The sequence below is a fragment of the Moschus berezovskii genome, chromosome 10 (assembly GCF_049115385.1).
Source record: "Moschus berezovskii isolate FMDL1 chromosome 10, NW_MosBer_1.0, whole genome shotgun sequence".
NCBI lineage: Eukaryota > Metazoa > Chordata > Mammalia > Artiodactyla > Moschidae > Moschus > Moschus berezovskii.
In genome coordinates, this window is record NC_142469.1 from 74,539,777 (window position 1) to 74,559,059 (window position 19,283).

At 39.1% G+C, this 19,283-nt stretch overlaps 1 protein-coding gene across 1 annotated transcript in view; it reads left to right on the forward strand.

Annotated features, from left to right (window-relative positions):
* LAMA2 (laminin subunit alpha 2) overlaps positions 1-19,283 on the forward strand; it is a 710,698-nt gene that overhangs the window by 433,810 nt on the left and 257,605 nt on the right. Inside the window, exons 18-21 of the mRNA XM_088840739.1 lie at positions 6,823-6,909; positions 12,440-12,651; positions 17,796-17,902; positions 18,636-18,899. Coding sequence (XP_088696865.1) covers positions 6,823-6,909; positions 12,440-12,651; positions 17,796-17,902; positions 18,636-18,899 — 670 coding nt within the window. The remainder of the gene's footprint in view (positions 1-6,822; positions 6,910-12,439; positions 12,652-17,795; positions 17,903-18,635; positions 18,900-19,283) is intronic.

Sequence of the window (19,283 nt, forward strand, 5' to 3'; positions counted from 1 at the left end):
TTTTCCTTTTGTTTAGATTGCTGTGTTTAGGGTGCCCTCTCTGTAGGCTGAAAGTTCTTTGTTCCTCTTTGTTGCGGAATTTGCTCCCTGTGGGTGGGGTTGGACTAGCGGTTGTCAAGGTTTCCTGGTTAGGGGAGCTTGCGCTTGTGTGCTGGTGGGTGGAGCTGGATCTCTTCTTTCAGGAGTGCAATGAAGTGTCCAGTAGTAAGTTTTAGGGTGTCTATGGGTTTGGCATGTATGGATGTGAGAGTTGGACTGTGAAGAAAGCTGATCGCCAAAGAGTTGATGCTTTTGAACTGTGGTGCTGGAGAAGACCCTTGAGAGTCCCTTGGACTGCAAGGAGATCCAAACAGTCCATTCTAGAGGAGATCAATCCTGGGTGTTCATTGGAAGGACTGATGCTAAAGCTAAAACTCCAATACTTTGGCCACCTCATGCGATGAGTTGACTCACTGGAAAAGACTCTGATGCTGGGAGGGATTGGGGGCGGGAGGAGAAGGGGACGACAGAGAATGAGATGGCTGGATGGCATCACCGACTCGATGGACATGAGTTTGAGTGAACTCCGGGAGTTGGTGATGGACAGGGAGGCCTGGCATGCTGTGATTCATGGGGTTGCAAAGAGTCGGACACGACTGAGTGACTGAACTGAACTGATGGATTTGGCATGGCTTTGGAAAGCCTCTCTTTTAGTGCTCAGGGCTGTCTTCCTGCTTTGCTGGATAATTAGCATGGTGGTCTTGCTCTGGATCTTGTTGGTTCTTGGGTGGAGCTTGGTTTCAGTGTAGGTATGGAGGCCTTTGGTTGAGCTCTTGTATGTTAATGTTACCTGGAATCAGGAGTTCTCTGATGTTCTCAAGTTCTGAAGTTAAGCCTCCTGCATCTGGCTTTCAGTCTTATTCTTACAGTAGCCTCAAGACTTCTCTATCCATACAGCATGGATGATAAAACATCTAGGTTAATGGTGAAACAATTCTCCACAGCAAGGAACACCCAGAGATGTTCACAGAATTACATGGAAAAGAGAAGATGGAGGAGGGAGGCAGAGGTGACCAGGAGAAGAGGGGGAGTCAAAAGGAGAGAGAGTGATCTAGCCAGTAATCGATTTCCTAAGGGCTTTCCACAGTCTGGAACACCCAGAGAGATTCACAGAGCTACATAGAAAAGAGAAGAGGGAGGAGGGAGATAGAGGTGACCGGGAGGAACAGAGGGGGAGCCAAAACAGGAGAGACTAATCTAGCCAGTAATCAGTTTCCTAAGTGTTTCCCACAGCCTAGAACACCCAGAGAGATTCACAGAGGTAAGTAGAGAAAAGAAGGGGTAGGGAGGAGCTAGAGGTTACCCGGGAGAGAAAAGGGAGAGTCAAAAGGGGAGAGAGTAATCAAGCCAGTAATCACACCCCTACATGAAAATGGATACTGAAGATTAGATTCTTAAAGGTACAAAATTGATAACAAATACCAAAAACAAAGATTAAAAATCTAGAGTGGAGGTTAGACTCTCAAAAAAAATATTAAAAATATAAAACAAAATCAATCACAAAAATTATGAAAAATATATATATGAAATTTGCTTTAAAATAGGGTCTTTTTTTGCAAGGTAATCAGTTCAGTTCAGTTCAGTCGCTCAGTCGTTTCCAACTCTTTCTGACCCCATGAATCACAGCACAGCAGGCCTCCCTGTCCATCACCAACTCCCGGAGTTCACTCAAACTCATGTCCATCGAGTCGGTGATGCCATCCAGCCATCTCATTCTCTGTCATCCCCTTCTCCTCCCGCCCCCAATTCTTCCCAGCAATAGTTGGTTATAAAAATAAAGATTAAAGGAGTGATAAAGAACTTAAATTATAAGAAAAATTTTTAAGTGAAAATAGTAAAAATATATCTAGGAATTTCTCTGGAGCTTTTGTGGGCAGTGTGGCATCAGTTCAGTTTCAGATAGTTCCTTGTTCCAGCTTTTACTTGTTCTCAAGGTCTGTAGGCCCCCTCCAATGCTTAGTCAATGTTAACTACAGGATATTAATCTGTTGCACCTGTCACTTCCAGAGCGGTTTCCTCTTTGTTTGTTTTGGCTTCCTCTGTTTGCAAGTCTCTTCAGTGTCTAATTTCCACCCTGATACAAGGGGGCGAATGTGGTCACTTATTTAGGCTCACTTGTTCCGTTGTGTTGTGGTGAGGGAGGGACCCTGCAAATAAATATCACTGGTGTGTGTGGGGAGTGCTCATAGTATATGGACCACACTGTGTTTGCCCCAGTTCAAGGTGGTGTGTTCTTCCTGGGTCTACACTGCTCAGGCTCCAGGATGCTCTGCAGGAGCTCTGTCCAAAGCGAACCCTGCATTTCGTACATTACCCAGGTCTAAGTCGCTCAGGTTCTCAGGTACTCCACAAGGACACAGACTCAGCTGGTTGTGTGTTTTGTGCCCTACAGGTCCGAGCAGCTCAGGTGACTGGGTGCTTGGTGAGTGCACTGTCCTAGGTGGGCTGTGCATCTTAATCACCTCCTTGGTCCCAGCTGCTCGGTTTCCCGGGTGCACTACGAGAGCACCATCTCAGGTGTGCTGTGTGTCTCCTCTGGCTAGTTGATCTCAGGCTGTGACCTTCCTGGGAAATGTCAACTGTCCAGGATCCCAGGAAGACGTGGTTAGCAACTGGGAGCCTGCTCACAGTTTGGAGTAGGATGCCAGTCTCGGGCGCCAAGATTGCCCTTTGCCTTCTGGCTCTGGCTGTCACACACCTACCTCTCTGTCTCTGGGAGAGGCCTGTGCACAGCCGGCTAGCACACCTCTGGTATACACGCACTCCTTTGTTCTGTGAGCAGACCAGGCTGCACCTTAGAGCCTTTTATGGGAAAGTTCTCTTTTTTTTCTCTCTCTGGTGATCCCACAGTTTGGGTTGCTAGCTCCCTCAGATTGTCCTCAGGGCATTCAGACCCAGTCCTTACCCTAAGCATTGATTATGCAGCCTGCCCCTCCTTGTCCAGCCCCGACTTGCTGGTGGCAGACACAAACGTCTGAGCTACTTTGCTGGCAGTTGTGGTTAGGAGCATGTTCTGTGTTTTTGTTTTTTTTTCTCTTGATTTTGTTGCCCTCTGAGATTCCAACCCCTGCCCCGCCCCAGACCCTCCTGTGAGAGGGTTTCCTACTGTTTGGAACTTCTCTTCCTTCATGACTCCTTCCCCAGGACGGGTCTCAGTCTATAACTCTTTTCTCTCTCTTTTTGTCTTTATATTTTGTCCTACATCCTTTCAAAGAGAATGGGCTTCCTTTCTGGTTGCCTGGTGTCCTCTGTCAGCAATCAGGAGTTGTTTTGTGGAAGTTGCTCAGCATTCAGATGATCTTTTGATGAATTTGTAGGGGAGAAAGTGGTCTCCCTGTCCTATTCCTTCCCCATCTTTGGACAGGAGAGCATGGTTTCCTTTCAGACATTGTAGTCCCAAATGGGTGGGAAACCTAGGGTTTTTTTAGTTAAGAATTACTTTCTCTGTCGATGAGAAGGCAATTAAATAATGCCAACTTTAAAAGAAGGCATACATGCATTCTAGAGGTTTGTCAAAATCCAATCCTCCTTTTATGTCTGAAAACAATAGTAAATCATAGAGTGAGGAGTTTAAAAAAATGTTTCTTTCCGTTTTTACATGTGCCTCTTCTCTTCAGTGCAGTCATACTCTTGCCATGAAAATCCCCCTTGGTGTGCTCCCTTTAGGTCACAGGCCACAGGCTGCACTCTGAAAGATGGGTCTCCTCTCATAGATCGCAGGCTGAGGATGGCTTGTTCTTCTGCTTGTAGCAGCCACCTTAATGTGACATCTTTAATTTGAGTAAGATTTGTATACTCAAGATGTATCAGACCGGATTTTCCCCCATTTACCTCAACAGATTCATGTAAAATGCTTCACTGTATTGAAAAAAATAATATTAATTTTTGTTGGGGTGTAGTTGATTTACACTGTTGTGTTAGTTTTGGGTGTACAGCAAAGTGAATCAGTTACGCATATTAATAAATCCACTCTTTTTTTTAAGATTTCTTTCCCATGTAGGCTTTTACAGAGTACTGAATAGAGTTCCCTGTGCTGTACAGTAGGTTCTTATTCCCAGGTGGCTCTAGTGGTAATGAATCCACCTGCTGATGCAAGAGATATGGGTTCTATCCCTGGTTCGGGAAGATCCTCTGGAGGAGGGCATGGCAATCCATTCCAGTAGTCTTGCCTGGAAAATTCCATGGACAGAGGAGCCTGGCAGGCTATAGTTCATGGGCCCACAAAGAGGTGGACACAGCTGAGCACACATAGATCCATGTTGTAGAATTTATATACAATAGTATGTAGATGTAACCCTAATTTCCAGTTTACCCCTCCCGCTTACACCCTGGTAACCAGAAGTTTATTTTCTACATCTGTGACTCTACTTCTGTGGGCTGTTTTTTTTTTTTAATGATAAAACTATTTGGTTCTAATAGCTTGTTCTCTATCAACAAATAAGAATTATTGAATCTTTAAAAATAATCCAGTCAAAAAATGGGCAGGTCTAAATAGACATTTCTTTGAAGAAGACATACAGGTAACCAGTAGGCACCTGAAAAGATGTTCACTGCTAATTGTTAGGGAAATGAAAAGCAAAACCACAGTGAGTTATTGCTTCACACTGAGAAGGTAAAGAGAAAAGGGGGGATCTTCTTACACTGCTGGTGGGAATCTAAGTTGGCGCATCCACTACAGAAAATAGTATGGAGGTTCCTTAAAAAACTGAAAATAGAGCTACCATGTGATCCAGCAATCCTACTCTTGGATATATATCCAGAAAAATACAAAAACTCTTAATTTGAAAAGATACATGTACCCTAGTGTTATAGCAGCACTATTTGCAATAGCCAAGACATAGAAACGACCCAAGTGCACATCAACAGACAATTGGTTTAAGGAGGTGTGGGGGCTTCCCAGGTGGCTCAGTGGTAAAGAATCCGCCTGCCAATGGAGGAGACATGGGTTCAATCTCTGGGTTGGGAAGATCCCCTAGAGTAGGAAAGAGCAACCCTTTCCAGTATTCTTGCCTGGAAAATTCCATAAACAGAGAAGCCTGACAGACTGCAGTCCTTAGGGTTGCAAAGAGTTGAACATACCTGAGCACACATACACACACAGCACGCACGTGTGTATATATATATATATATATATTTCTCAGCTACAAAAAAGAATGAAACACTGCCATTTTCAGCACCATAGATAGACCTAGAGAATATCATACTAAATGAAGTAAGTCAGACAGAGAAAGACAAGTATTATATCACTTATATGTAGAATCCAAAAAAATAATACAAGTGAATGTATGTATAGAATAAAAATAGACTCACAGATGTAAAAAGCAAATTTATGGTTACCAAAAGGGAAAGTGAGTAGGGGAAGGATAAATTAGTAATATGGGATTAACAGACACAAACTACTATACATAAAATAGATAGGCAACAAGGACTTACTGTGTAACACAGGGAACTCTTCAATATCTTCTTATAACCTATAATAGAGAATAATCTGAAAGATATATACATATAACTGAATCATTTTGCTGTATACCCAAAATTAAAACAATATTTTAAATCAAGTATAGTTCAATTAAAAATAAAGAAATTATTAAATCTTTACAGGACTACCATGAGTTAAGCCACAGGGATAATATTAAAAAATAGTACCCGTGATCTGATCTGCACAAAAGTTAAGAAAGTATTTCAAAGTCATGAAAGTGTCAGGAGTAAAATGAACTCAAGACTTGCAGTTAAATTTGTTGTTCTTTCTTTAATTAATTTAACCATCAAGCAAGATTCTAGTGAATTGTCCTGTCATATATAATAGAAAATAAATCTACTTAGGGAAAGCATGATGGGAGAAAGATTAATTGGGGGCGTATCCTTTTAAAATGTTTAAGTAGCAGAACTCACAGAGTTCAAAACAGTTGATGGCTCTTCAGAGAGCCATTGCGTCACTCTTGGGGTAAGGGTCTATGCATGAAAGGTGTCTCTCACAAGACAAAGAAGTATGGCTAGAGTTGAGCATGTTGGTGAAGGCTAAAGCTAGCACATAATCACTCTGCTGATTCCTGACTTGGTATTCAACTCTGTTATTTCAGACCCCAAACAGAAATACATGCATAGAGGCAAACTTTGGAACATAGCAGAAATATGAAATGGCAACATGGTTTTGGTTTGTTTGGATTTGTTAGAAATGTAGGTAGAATATGCTTGATCTTATCTGAAAGCTTTTCCAAGAGTTCCATCTGTGTAAACAGCTGACCCATAAGTACACATGGGCAGTGGCCTGAACACACACACACACGCACGCACCCAGCCACCTATGACAGCAGTACTGGGCAGAGGAACCCCATCATCACCACCACCACTACCACTGCTTCCATGACCACATATTGAGTTTTCCAAAATCTATAACAGGTTCCTTTGGGTTGCTTCAAATTCATCAGGATTTGGCTGGAGAGAAAACACGTAAGACTATGTTTTGCCAGGCCTGAGGAATCCAAGAGCAGCTGTAGGATCCCGTTTGTTCCTGATGTTTGGGGACGCGGAAGAGTCAAATATCAATTACTAACATGTTACAGGGACACTCTTCCACTGGACTGTATTCACATCTGCAGAAATAGGCATATCATTTCATCCTTGACTTCCCAGACCCTAACCTCCATCTGTGAGATGAGAATGACTGCCCTGTACCCTTTTGTCACAGCAATATTGAAAGAAGAGAAATGAAAATATTCTACTAATGACTTTGTGTATGTGTTTCTTCCTTGTCCCTGTTGTTCTCCAATGACATCAACATAGCTTTAGCCCGACATGCCATTTGGACCGAAGTCTTGGCTTGATTTGTGATGAATGCCCTGTTGGGTACTCAGGTCAACGCTGTGAGAGGTAAGCACATACTCAACTGTCTTTCACTGTGATTTCCACCTGGGGAGTTATAAAACCACAGGCATCATCATCTTTTGCACTGCCCCAGAAAAGCCACCACACTTGGTGAGTTGAAATAAAGTTTCTTACCATACTTGTCAAGCAAATGCATTATATTCTTATAGTTTATTTATTCTCTAGGAATTGCTCCATAAATCTCCATTCACTCAGAGAATGTTTGATTAATGTTTTAATCTTAAAGGTTAAGCATTAACCTGCAATCTTTCTAGAAAGTATTGCTCAAGTGGAAAGTCATGCACTTTAAGATTTATCTTGCTGTCTACATTGGCAACATTTATTTTTCATAATTAGCTTTTTGTCCTTAAAATGTAGCTTAAGTGTGTAGTTCATAGTTCAGCAAGTGGTCCATAATTCACCTTAAGTATATTTGAAAATTGAAACCAAATGTAATATATTATCATGATTTATATGCCCATCTAATTGTTTCTAAGTCAGTATTTTAATTCCTGTTGATTTTACTAGGTTGTTTTGCATTGGATCTAGGATATTATTTTATGTAACTTATGTAATTATTTTTTCTCCTAAAATCTTTCCAAGGAAAAGGGTCTTCCGTATTTCAGGCTCACTGAAAATGGAACAGATATTATTGACCAACACAACTCTCTGGTTGTCACATTGAAAACAGTCCCTTTTGCTGCCATTTCTAGAGAGGAGGCGAGGGTGGAAGTAGAGGGAGGGGTGGAGGAAATGACCTGCTTTCACCCAGCATCACCAAGGCGAACTCCACAGAAGGCTGTTTCTGCCTATCCTTTCCTGTCCTCTTGGCAGCCATCACGTCTATTTCAACCAGACTGCATAAAGTTAATGAAGCAAGGGCCAATCACCCAGAGAGAATTTAGCCAGCAGCTAGCAGTCTGTGGACAAAGTGCCAATGACATCTCTGAGCAGCAACAAGTACTGTTTGTGAGTGCGGCAGTATTTGTAAATTCGTAATGGAGGAACAGAGCTGAAATAAAGAGGATTCAATTTTAATCGAGAAACTGAAAGTCTTTGATTGTGCTTATTTTTTTAAAAGAGGAGGGCATGTGCATATTACTTATGGTAATAGCAGAGCATACCATTGCCTGGACAGATTTACATCAGATGCCTAACCCCTCTGGCTCACTACAGGCAACCTTTTTTTTTAGCAACTGGAAAATGACAGCTGTGCTGTCATACAAAGCCATTTAATCCACTAATCTAGGTGAGCTTAGTCTCTGATGTATTTGTATTGCTATGCTTCATAATATGTATTTTCTACATGTTAGTGGTTTCTGAGCCACCTACAATTTAAACTCCTACATTTTATTTAATAAACATTTGTTTATCAGCTATTATGTGCTGAGCACAGGGCTAAGCATAGGCTATAAGCAGATGTATCTGTTCATCCTTGCCCTCAAGCAGATCACATTTTTAATGTGAGTGAGAATAGTTGAATGTATTCTGGAGAACATTCTAGTCTGAATAATAAAATTCACCTAGGAAAGAGATGCTTGAAAGAAAGGATGATTTCCTTTCTAAAGTCTATTTGATTCAAAAGAAGGTAGAAACATGCATAGGCCGCTTATCATATGGCATATCTTGCCTCTAACTCAAGTTTTTCAAATATAATCTTAAACTATTATTATATGAAATATGTGATATTGTTCTAGCCAAAATTTGGATTAGGGCTTTCCAGGAATATTTAGTCTGTCATTCCTCTGTATGAGCCAAAAAGTACATTTGTGTGCATTGCGTGCTCAGTTGTGTCTGACTCTTTGTGACCCATGGACAGAGGAGCCTGGTGGGCTACTGTCCAGGGGATTTTTCTGGCAAGAATACTAGAGTGGGTTGCTAATTCCTACTCCAGGGGATCTTCCTAACCCAGGGGACTTAGGGATCAAACTTGTGTCTCCTGCTTCTCCTGTATTGACAGGTGGATTCTTTAGCTCTGAGCCACCTGGGGGATCCAAAATATTAGAAACATATTGGCAGATGTGCCAGCTGAGGTAGATGTGAGAGAGATTAAGGGTCAGGGAAGGAAAGAGATGTGGGTTGCACTGCAAATTTTGTAATCAAAACTATTCTGGGAGTGATTAGAGTAATCAGTTATGCATATCATTTACACGAAATCAGCCTTGAAAAACTGAAGCTGTGTTTCACAAGCTATAGATGTTCTTGGAATAGAGTTCTATGATCATGGAAGTCTGAGAAGCATCTATTAGCTTGTCAAAAGTTCTGACCAGTCCTGGAGTGAAAAACATTTCTTCAGTTTGTTTAACTCAGCATTTTCTAATCTTAGGTGACCACGAATCCCCTAGTTTTATTATATAGCTAGAATGCATCTCAGACTATAGCTCAGATAGATGGGAATTATAACTTTATATTTTTATCTCAGTTTAATTTCTACTTTGAGATCAAATTCTTTATATGTAAAAGCTGTGAGAACTTGGGCATATAATCTTAGTAAAGTATCCTTTAAATTTAAACCCAATGTTATATGTCACTTATGTTCAAATTTTAAAAATTTGTTTTAACGTTTTTTACTCTTCTCTCCTACTTTCCACCTCTAGCTTTGGTTAGAACCAAAGTCTAACAAGCTTGCTTAGTACCAAGAGGCTTGAATGCTTGAGTGTGTGTGTGAGAGAGAGAGAGAGACTGGATTTTGGGCAGTGGGCATATAGTGGGGTCAGTCTGTCCTGAGTAATTCATCTAAGCGCATTTCTGCTGCCCTTTTTCTGTTTCCTGTCCACCTGATTACCTCTCCCCCCAGGTCCAGTAACTCTCTCCACTACTTTCCTATCACTTGTGGGAGCACAGGAGGCATGCTGCTGTTTACTTTCTACACTGGGACCCACCAACACTTCTGCTCTCATCATTTCTCCTCCATTTGCCTTTCTCACGCCATCCCTTTCCTGTTTGGGCATGCATTGCAGAAAGAGTTGCCACATTCATAGAAATGGTGATTTTTAAAGCCAAAGTCCAAAAGAGTCCGATATTTCTGCTTTCCTTCCCGTCAGATCCCTTTACTCAGTCATGCAGCCCAGGTGGCCTTGCTGCTTGAATTGAGGGAATGGAGAAAAATCGTGACCAAGAGGATGGCAAAACAAAATATGACAAAATATGAACTGATAGTCTGTCACATGTAAGGCACTAGTTACAGTTTTCAGAAACTTTTGCTTGGGGCCAGAGAACTCGTACTTTGAGATATTACCGCCTTCCTCTGACTAGGGAATGTTTTAAACAAAAGTAAAAAAAGAGAACCAGGGGTGAAGGAACTGGGTATTCATCATGGCACTTTGCTGAGATTCTAGGCTTTTATTGTCTGGACAAGAGGAGAAAATACAGAAAATCAAGGAGACAGTGTTTTGACAGTCAAAAAAAGATGACTGTCAGAACATCAAGAGGAATTAAAAAGAACATGGAAAATAAAGTGAGCTAAATGCTGATGACACTGGCTCTACTTTTTAATTTCTATTGAAACATTTCCGTAAATCTCTTAAGAATACTATGTATAAAAATGCACACACACACACATGCATAATAAAATCTGAATGCTCACTTTCAGTGAAGTGGCATATGAAATGATGTGTCATGTATATTCAGTAAGTCTCCTTACATGTCCTACAACAAAAAGACAGAGGTTTCTTCAGTGATTCTATTTAATTGTAGTTATTTTCTTGTGGATTGTGTTGGTTTTTAAAGTTATTGTTGTGGGAGAATTTCAGACTGATTAATTGTTGTGTGTTTGAAAAAATTTCCAGATCTCGTTATATAATGCCATCTCTCCTGAGGGCAGCAAGTCAGAAAAGTGGGCTGAAAATAATGGGGTTTTGTTGTCTGTGATAATGATCATTGTATATTGCTATTCTAGTGGAGCAAAGTCTCTCTCTTAATAGTAAACAAAATGAGATGTGAATATATGTGGATGTGATCATGAGCTCTGAATATCAAGTAAGGCAAGAAGAATTGGGTTAAAATTTTAAAGGATTTTCTTGTTATCTTTACTGAATACCACTCCTTAAGGGATTGGGGGGTGGATTTTATGCACTGAAATATTAGTTCATATTTTACAATAGAGAATTAATAAGTAATTGTATTTGGAGGTGGCAGTATTCTTCCAAGCAATATTTATATCATGACTTTCACAATTCATAAAATATTTTGTTAAAACTAGTAATCTTATTAAAAATTATGATAAATGTTTAATTCTACAAGCTTATTACGGTACCTGTAAATTTTCTAGAAAACTTTGAATAATCAATGTATTTTACTTACAAAATTAATAACTTTCTCCCACAATCATATTATTAAAGTGTCCTTATATGATGTACTGGATTTAAACCATTTCTGTTTCTATAGTAGAGAGCATTTTTCTCTACACAGTGATTTTATATCTGTAAATGAGCATAAATACAGTGTATTATTGAAATATATTCTCCCACGTTGTTTTTATTCCCCTTCAATTTTGACCCTTGCTGTAAAGGACTTTCTGTTTTGCTAAGATGGCACAGATAACAGAGCTAGCTTGACCATAAAAGTTCAGATGCACTGTCTCATGTCTTCTTTGGCAAATAAAGCTTAATATGCAGCATGAGCAAACGTAACTTAAAAAGAAGACAGAGTAGATTACAAATAAGTGCTTCCTAAAAAGGTGTATCTGTGCATCTGTAACATTAAGTAACATTTTAAAACAGAACACATGGTTAAAGGGAAATCTGATACAAAATTTAAGACAATCTCTCCCATGCCTTCTAAATAAATGAATTTTTATTTTTCCAATAATATGTAAAGTAGTATTTAGTCCTTTAAAAAAAAAAAAGAACTCGAGTTTGCTAATGAGAGATGTGGGTACAATGAAGCCTCACGTTATGGCATTTTACCGTATTATGCAGCATGCCTGCTTCTCCTTGGTAAAGACTCTTCAATGGAAATCTGCTTCTGTATGGATATGCAAATATATAAAAGCCTATGCAGAGATACAGCCCCCACACAAATAATGAGACTCTTTCGATTTTCTACTTAATACATTCTGAATTCTCACTGTACTTCCTTGTGAGCCTGTTTCCTCATAACAAGCTCTTGCTGCAACAACAACAAAAAAATGTGAACCTTACATATTTGTACAGAAAACAACCAATTGGAGTAGATACATATGATGTGTTGTACTACAAAGGCTTTCCAGCGCGGACCTGGATCCCTCCGGAGTGCCGGCAGCAGATTTCTTATTATGCTTTGGTCTCGTCTTCAGTGACAGTGACAAGGGTTTTTTTTTTTTTTTTTCCTCTGGCTGAAATCTAATTACTAGTGAAGCTGGCAGGATTTCATCTTGTATCTACACTGCAGTAAAAGAGAAAACATTCTTTTAATCACCTTGCATTTGAGAAAAGGAACACTTAAAAAGAAAACATATCCTGGGAGAGACATAGAATAAAAAAAATACATAAACATTGCCCCCAGTGGCTTTCATGGGTTCCTCCCAAATACTCACTGATGAAATTTTTCACCTTAGGTGTGCGGAAGGCTATTTTGGACAACCTTCTGTACCTGGAGGATCGTGTCAGCCATGCCAATGCAATGACAACCTTGACTTCTCCATTCCTGGCAGCTGTGACAGCTTGTCTGGCTCCTGTCTGATATGTAAGCCAGGTACAACAGGCCAGTACTGTGAGCTCTGTGCTGATGGATATTTTGGAGACGCGGTTGATGCAAAGAACTGTCAGCGTAAGTCGTGAACTATTGATGCCCCTGACAGAATTGATGCATTGCTCCTCAAAGTAGCTGATGAGTTCTTGAGTGGGGATTGGAGAGTAGAAAATTACCTGTAATACATGTAAGATAGATATCCAGCCTATACACAGAGTCTGAATATTCTAATACGTTTCCTTTGTACCAATAGATTAAATCCTCTCAAAATTGCGGCGTTGTTGAAGTATCATTGTTTTTCAAATGATACACATATTTCTGTTTACACATGGGATAAAGACTTTTAAGTAAATTTTTGTCTATGACAAGAAAGAAGAATTTGAAAATTAGGCCCTGTTATCCTTATTGTTTATCTCAATTCTAATCATATTCTTGAAATACATGCCCATATTATTTCATTAGTGTCTGTCAGTAGGTTTTATCTGTTATGCTTTCATATGTAAACTTTACATTCTTGTGTTTCACAACAGGTGAAATATACTGCCAGTATTCTTGCACACCGGCATTTGTAATTGTTGAGTGATTAGCCATCAGCTTAAGACTACTCATAAAATGCCATTTCTGTAGTTTACTTCCACAAAATTAGCTATTGTAGGACTTTATTCATATCAGTCAGTACATTCCTACCCTTGTCTTGAATTTCTCAACTATATTGTTTGGTATTGCATAGAATATTAGTGGTAACATGCAAGAGAGATCTCATTATGGAAAGTCAAACGGACAGACCATCCTTGTTAGACCAGCTTAGTGCTGGACACTGCCATAATCAACTTCACCTACTGTGATCCTCCTCAGGAAGAGCAGGTTATGATACCAACTTAACAATTCACTTCTGCTGACTTCATTATATAAGAAGGGATTCTTTTAGCCATTCCGTTGGGCCCCAGGACCTGCAACTTTACAGAAACCACTGGCAATGTTGTGCCTGTTAGCATCTCTGCTATAAATACCAATGACCTGCTAGGGTCCCCCACTTCAAGAAGAAATGTGTCTTCCTCCTCACAGGTTTGGAAGATGAGGGCCAAGGTTTTGTCATTTAAACATGACAATTTGTTGAATCAAAAACAAACCACTCTCTGGAATAGTCAACAGCTATTTATGTCACCTGTAAATTGTCAAGTTTTTTCAGCAGAATTTCCAACAGGCTCACAAGCACCTTTAAACACTGGGTTTATGGCATCTGTGTAAAAGTATAAGGCACTCAAGAAACTCTCCAGTTCAAGCATATCATCTAGGATCTATACTTTCTACCAGTGCGACTCTGGTCAAGACATTTGAGCTCACTTGAGATTCAGTTTCCTTATTTACATAAAGCATTCTAATTCTCTATGGGAATTAAAGGATCTAACATGTGAAACTGTCTAGTGAGCTGCCTGGGGTATTCTCACCTGTTGGCTCCTTTGTAGAGATGCTGACAGTAGTTGTGAATATTTATGGCTCACCAATTCTAGAGCTGTGTTATTCACTGAATGACCTCATTTTCTATCTTCCAATGACCCCTTCTATAAAGTTGAAGAGACAGTTCCACTCTTTATTGTGGTGAATTCAGAATCTGCAGCATGAAGTTTTAAGAACACAGAGAAGAATATAGAATAAAAGCATTTTGAATCATCACCAATTTTTTTACCACTTGCCATGAAGTATAGACATGATCATGTTTTTAATGCTCTTTAGCATATAAAAATATCAGAAACTTATTATCTATTTATGACTTTTCATAGAAATAATACCTCCTCAATGCATAATTAGTAAACCTTTACAGAAAGAAAATTCATAATAAACTATTATTTTAGTTGCCTCTTGATCTGTTCATAAAAAGTTCACCTCTACCAATTTGCCCTTTAAATTTACATATATTGTTTGTGTCATATATTTTATTTTAAAATTACACTAAAATTCTTCATTCCTTTATTTTTTTTAATTATTTTAATTGGAGGATAATTACTTTATAGTATTGTGGTGGTTTTTGCCATTCATCAGCATGAATTGGCCATAGGTATACAAGTGTCCCCCATCCTGAACTCCTTTCCCCACCCTATCCCTCTAGGTTGTCCCAGAGCACCGGCTTTATTGCTTTATTTTTAAAATGACTTTATAGTAAATTTAATCATTAAGTATTCCCCACTCTAATAAAAAAGTGACTTTTAAATTATAAGGTATTTTATTTTTAAAATTGATATATTGTATGTGTATATATATATATATGAAACATGTAAAGAAATTAGAAGTATATATAACAATTCTTGGGATTAACCTGATAGCTCAGACAGTAAAGAATCCTGCAATGCAGGAGACCCAAGTTTGATCCCTGGGTCGCGAAGATCCCCTGGAGGAGGGCATGGCAACCCACTCCAGTATTCTTGCCTGGAGAATCCCCATGGACAGAGGAGCCTGGGGGGGTGGGTGGCTACAGTCTATGGAATCGCAGAGTTGGACACAACTGAGCAACTTCATCTTTCTTTCTTTCTATAATAATTCTAGTAGTCAAATGAAATGGATATTTAAAGAAAATATTTCCTTCAGGCTCTTCTTACATGCTAGCTATACGCTGAGCTGTGCTTCGTTACCCAGTCATGTCCGACTCTTTATGACCCCATGGACTGTAGCCTGCCTGGCTTCTCTATCCGTGGGGATTCTCTAGTCACGAATACTAAAATGGATTGCCATGCCCTCCCCCAGAGGATCTTCCAAGTCCAGGGATTGAACCGAGGTCTCCTGCATTTCAGGCCAATTCTGTACCATCTGAGCCCCCAGGGAAGTCCATAGACTATCCTTAAACTACTACCTGAGGAAGATAACTGGCTGGGAATAGTTTTTTAATGACCACCCAACTAGAATCAGGTTAGTAGACACTGAAGGCCAAGCTACCGAAAGAATAATCAAGCAATTTTTAAGAAAGCAGTAAAACTAAGTAGCACCTCCAGTCAGAGGAATAGAAAAATAGCATAGGCTGATGGAGTAGCTATTTATAATGTATTTATAAGTTGTACTCAAATTGAAGTTTTCAGAGATAAGAAATGTTGTACAAAATTTACCAAAACTATCTATGAATAATCTATATGCCTGTGTCATCTCCCACTCACATTTTTATTCTGGTATCAGTGCAATTATATGTACTGTTAAAAATACACTTGCAGAGTACAGACTGAACCATTAATTGCCATTCTATTTGTGAAAAAGCCTCTAAATTTTTAGACTGATTTATTATTATATATTCAGAATAATGTCAGAAAACTTCATAACAGAAAATGATAAAAGATTACTGAAATCAAATACATTTTCTATTGTTGGAGATAGTATATAAGTTGTAAAACGAATGTGATTTTTAAAAATTACAATGTTATACTGCTAATACTTTTGAAAAAAATTTGTCTTATATACATTTTATTCAATATGTTTTTGTGAATTTAAGGTGTACAACCTTCTTGATAAATTTATACATTGTAATGTGGTTACCATTGTAGCAATATTTACCCTGTTACATAATTATAGTACAATATTATATTGTAGCTGTGCTATTATCACTATATCTTATTTGCTACTTGTTGCAAGTTTGTACCCTTAACATCAATTTTACCCCTCCACCCCCCCCATCCAATGGTAACCATCATTTCACGCTGTTTTTTATGAGTTTGACTTACTTAGATTCCACATATTAGTGATATCATGTAATATTTATCTTTCTCTTTCTGATTTATCTCACTTAGGCTAATAACTCAAGGCTTATCCAAATAGCAGGATAGCCTCCTTTTTTCATGGCTGAATAATATTCCTCTGTGTGTGTGTGTGTGTGTCTGTGTGTTTACATGCATACATGGGTGTGCATGCACATGCTTTGTCATTCAGTCACATCTGACTCTTTGAACCATAACCCGCCAGGCTCCTCTGTCCATGAGATTTTTCTAGGCTAGACTACTAAAGTGGATTGCTGTTTCCTTCTCCAGGGGATCTTCCTGACTCAGGGATTGTACCTATGTCTCCTGTCTCTCCTGAATTGGCTGGTGGATTCTTTACCACTGAGCCACCTGGGAATCACTCCATTGTGTATACACCACATCTTTTTATCCACTTATCTATTGAGGAGCATTTAGGTTGTTTCCATATCTTGGCTACTGTGAATAATGTTGCAATAAGCATGAAAGTGCATGTGTCTGTTCAAAATACTGTTTACATTTCCTTTATGTATATATCCTGAATTGAGATCACTGGACTGTGTATAGTAGTTCTAGTTTTAATTTTTTGAGGAATATCTGTATTGTTTTCCATAGTGGTTGGACCCATTTACGTTCCCACCAGTGGTGTATAAGGGCTCCCTTTTTCACCACATTCTCACCAATACTTACTGTCTCTTGTCTTCTTGATGGCACCCATTTTAACAGATGTAAGGTAGCTCACTGTGGCTTTGACTTACAATTCCCTAATGATTAGTGATGTTGAGCATCTTTTCATGGCCTGTTTGTCACTTTGATGTCCTCTCTGGAAACATGTCTATTTAGTTCTTCTGCCTTATATACTTTTCTAATCTTAAATATTTTTCAGATTTATATACTTATTTTATATTTCATCTTAAGCTAATTTTTTTTGAAATTAACACAAAAACTGGCACATAGTAAATAATCATTTGGAAATAATAATGTTGCTTCATTAATAGTAGCATTAATATTATTCCATGGGTGCTATTAATTTTAATAATTTCTCAAAATTATTTCAGCTCTAGAGTCAGTATGCTCCAGAGTCAGTATTATTTATATGGAGATTATAGTATTTTCTGTGTTACCCCAATGCATCTATGAAGAGGCAAAACAGCTGGAGGAGTGATGGAATGAACATTTTACCTGAAATCTGCTAAACCACCTACTAATCATGTGGCCTTGTCTGACTTTGAATTTCAGTGTCTTCATTCTTACAACTGGAATAATCATGGTGACAATAATATTTTTACAACATATGGTGTGCCAGGAACTGTGCTGTTGCTTTAAGTAATTCATCTGTACAGCTTACAGAATTGTTGTAAAGATCAGATGACATAATGCCTAACAGAACACTTAGCAGTCAGAAAGCATTCTATTCTAAAACTTTGTGACCAGTGTTCCATTATTTGATAAAACTCTGAAGACTATTAGAATACACTTCCCAACCACAGATCTCTCCTCTCTTTGCAGCTTGTCAATGTAATGCCAACGGCTCCTTCTCTGAGGTTTGCCATGCTCAGACGGGACAGTGTGAATGCAAACCTAACGTGCAGGGGCGTCGGTGTGATGAATGTAAGGTAAGAAGTTGGAGCTGACCAGTGAATTACTTCTGCCTTCAAACTTTTCATTGGCTTTCAGAAACGACCTATACCCGAGTATATTAAAAGACAAGTTCAAGAATATCTCATTCTACATGTAAAATTACTGTGATCATTGAAATTAAAAAGAAAATAGAACAACATCTGCCATACACTGGCGTTTGACCCTCAACCTATTGACACATTTCCTTGGTAGTGAATTTATGTAGTATTTACTCTAATTTAGATGTTTCTGAAACCACACCCTGTCTATGGTGAGTCACATACCCTTTCCTTTGCCTTTATGTTTTTGGCAGGAGAAAAAAATGTCATACCCTTTGCTTTTATCAAGCACTTTGTTCTAGTTCCATCATTTAAAGTTCCAGTGAGCATTCTACTCAACAAAATTTTTCAGTATAGAAGCAAATCAAAGGATTTTTTGGATACCATTTTGCTAAAATGAAACAAAAATCAAAATACATTGCTCTCTTTTCCTGGATACATTACCCTGCCTTCAGTATGCCGAGCACCTTGAGATTTCCCCCATGAAAGTACATGGATTTGCACTATTTCTTTCACATAAATAGGTAATTTCTCATGATAAACACTGTTAAGCAGAACCAAGCATTTCTCAGATGCCAAATTGGCCATTCTGTAGGAGGTTTAAAAATATTATCTCTTGAATAATGTGTATGCTCTCTTTTTGTTTTTATTTTTCCACTGGCTTTTAAAGCCCACTATGTGGTGGGACCCAAAGAAGCGATTCTGTGTGTCCTGTGGATGCAGTCCCATGGGCTCTGTGACACCGCGGTGTGATATTACAGGAAGATGTGTCTGTAAATCAGGCTTCGTAGGGAAACGATGCAACCTCAGCAGGCAGGTGCACCGGCAGGAGGAGCAGCCACAGAGAGCGCGGTGGGTGCTGGGGTCTCCCCAGAGGTGGGGAGCCAGCAGCTCCAGCGGATGCCCTCGGGGAGCCTACCGGCCTGCGGCTCTGGTAATTTGAGAGGTGCTGCATGGCTCTTGCCTCAGCATGCTGTGTTCCATGTGCTGCTGCTGACCTGTCCTGGTGCCATTTTACCAAATAATGGTTGCTAAGCGTGTGAATTGCAAATGCCAAAACTTGGCAATTTCTGATTGAAGTCTTGCCTTTAAAAAATAGCTACTGATAATGTTTTTTTAAACTCATTCAAATTCATAGGTTCATAAAAGTTTCAAGTGATCATTGATATGTAGAAAACAAAGAACAATTTATCTGTAGCAAAGTAACATCTTAAAAGGGGAAAGAAGCCCAGGCATCATTTTAGAGCAAATGAAGGGAACAAACGAATAAATGAAGGGAAATCTGACAAAGAAAATGGCTTGCCTAAGATAATCCAGC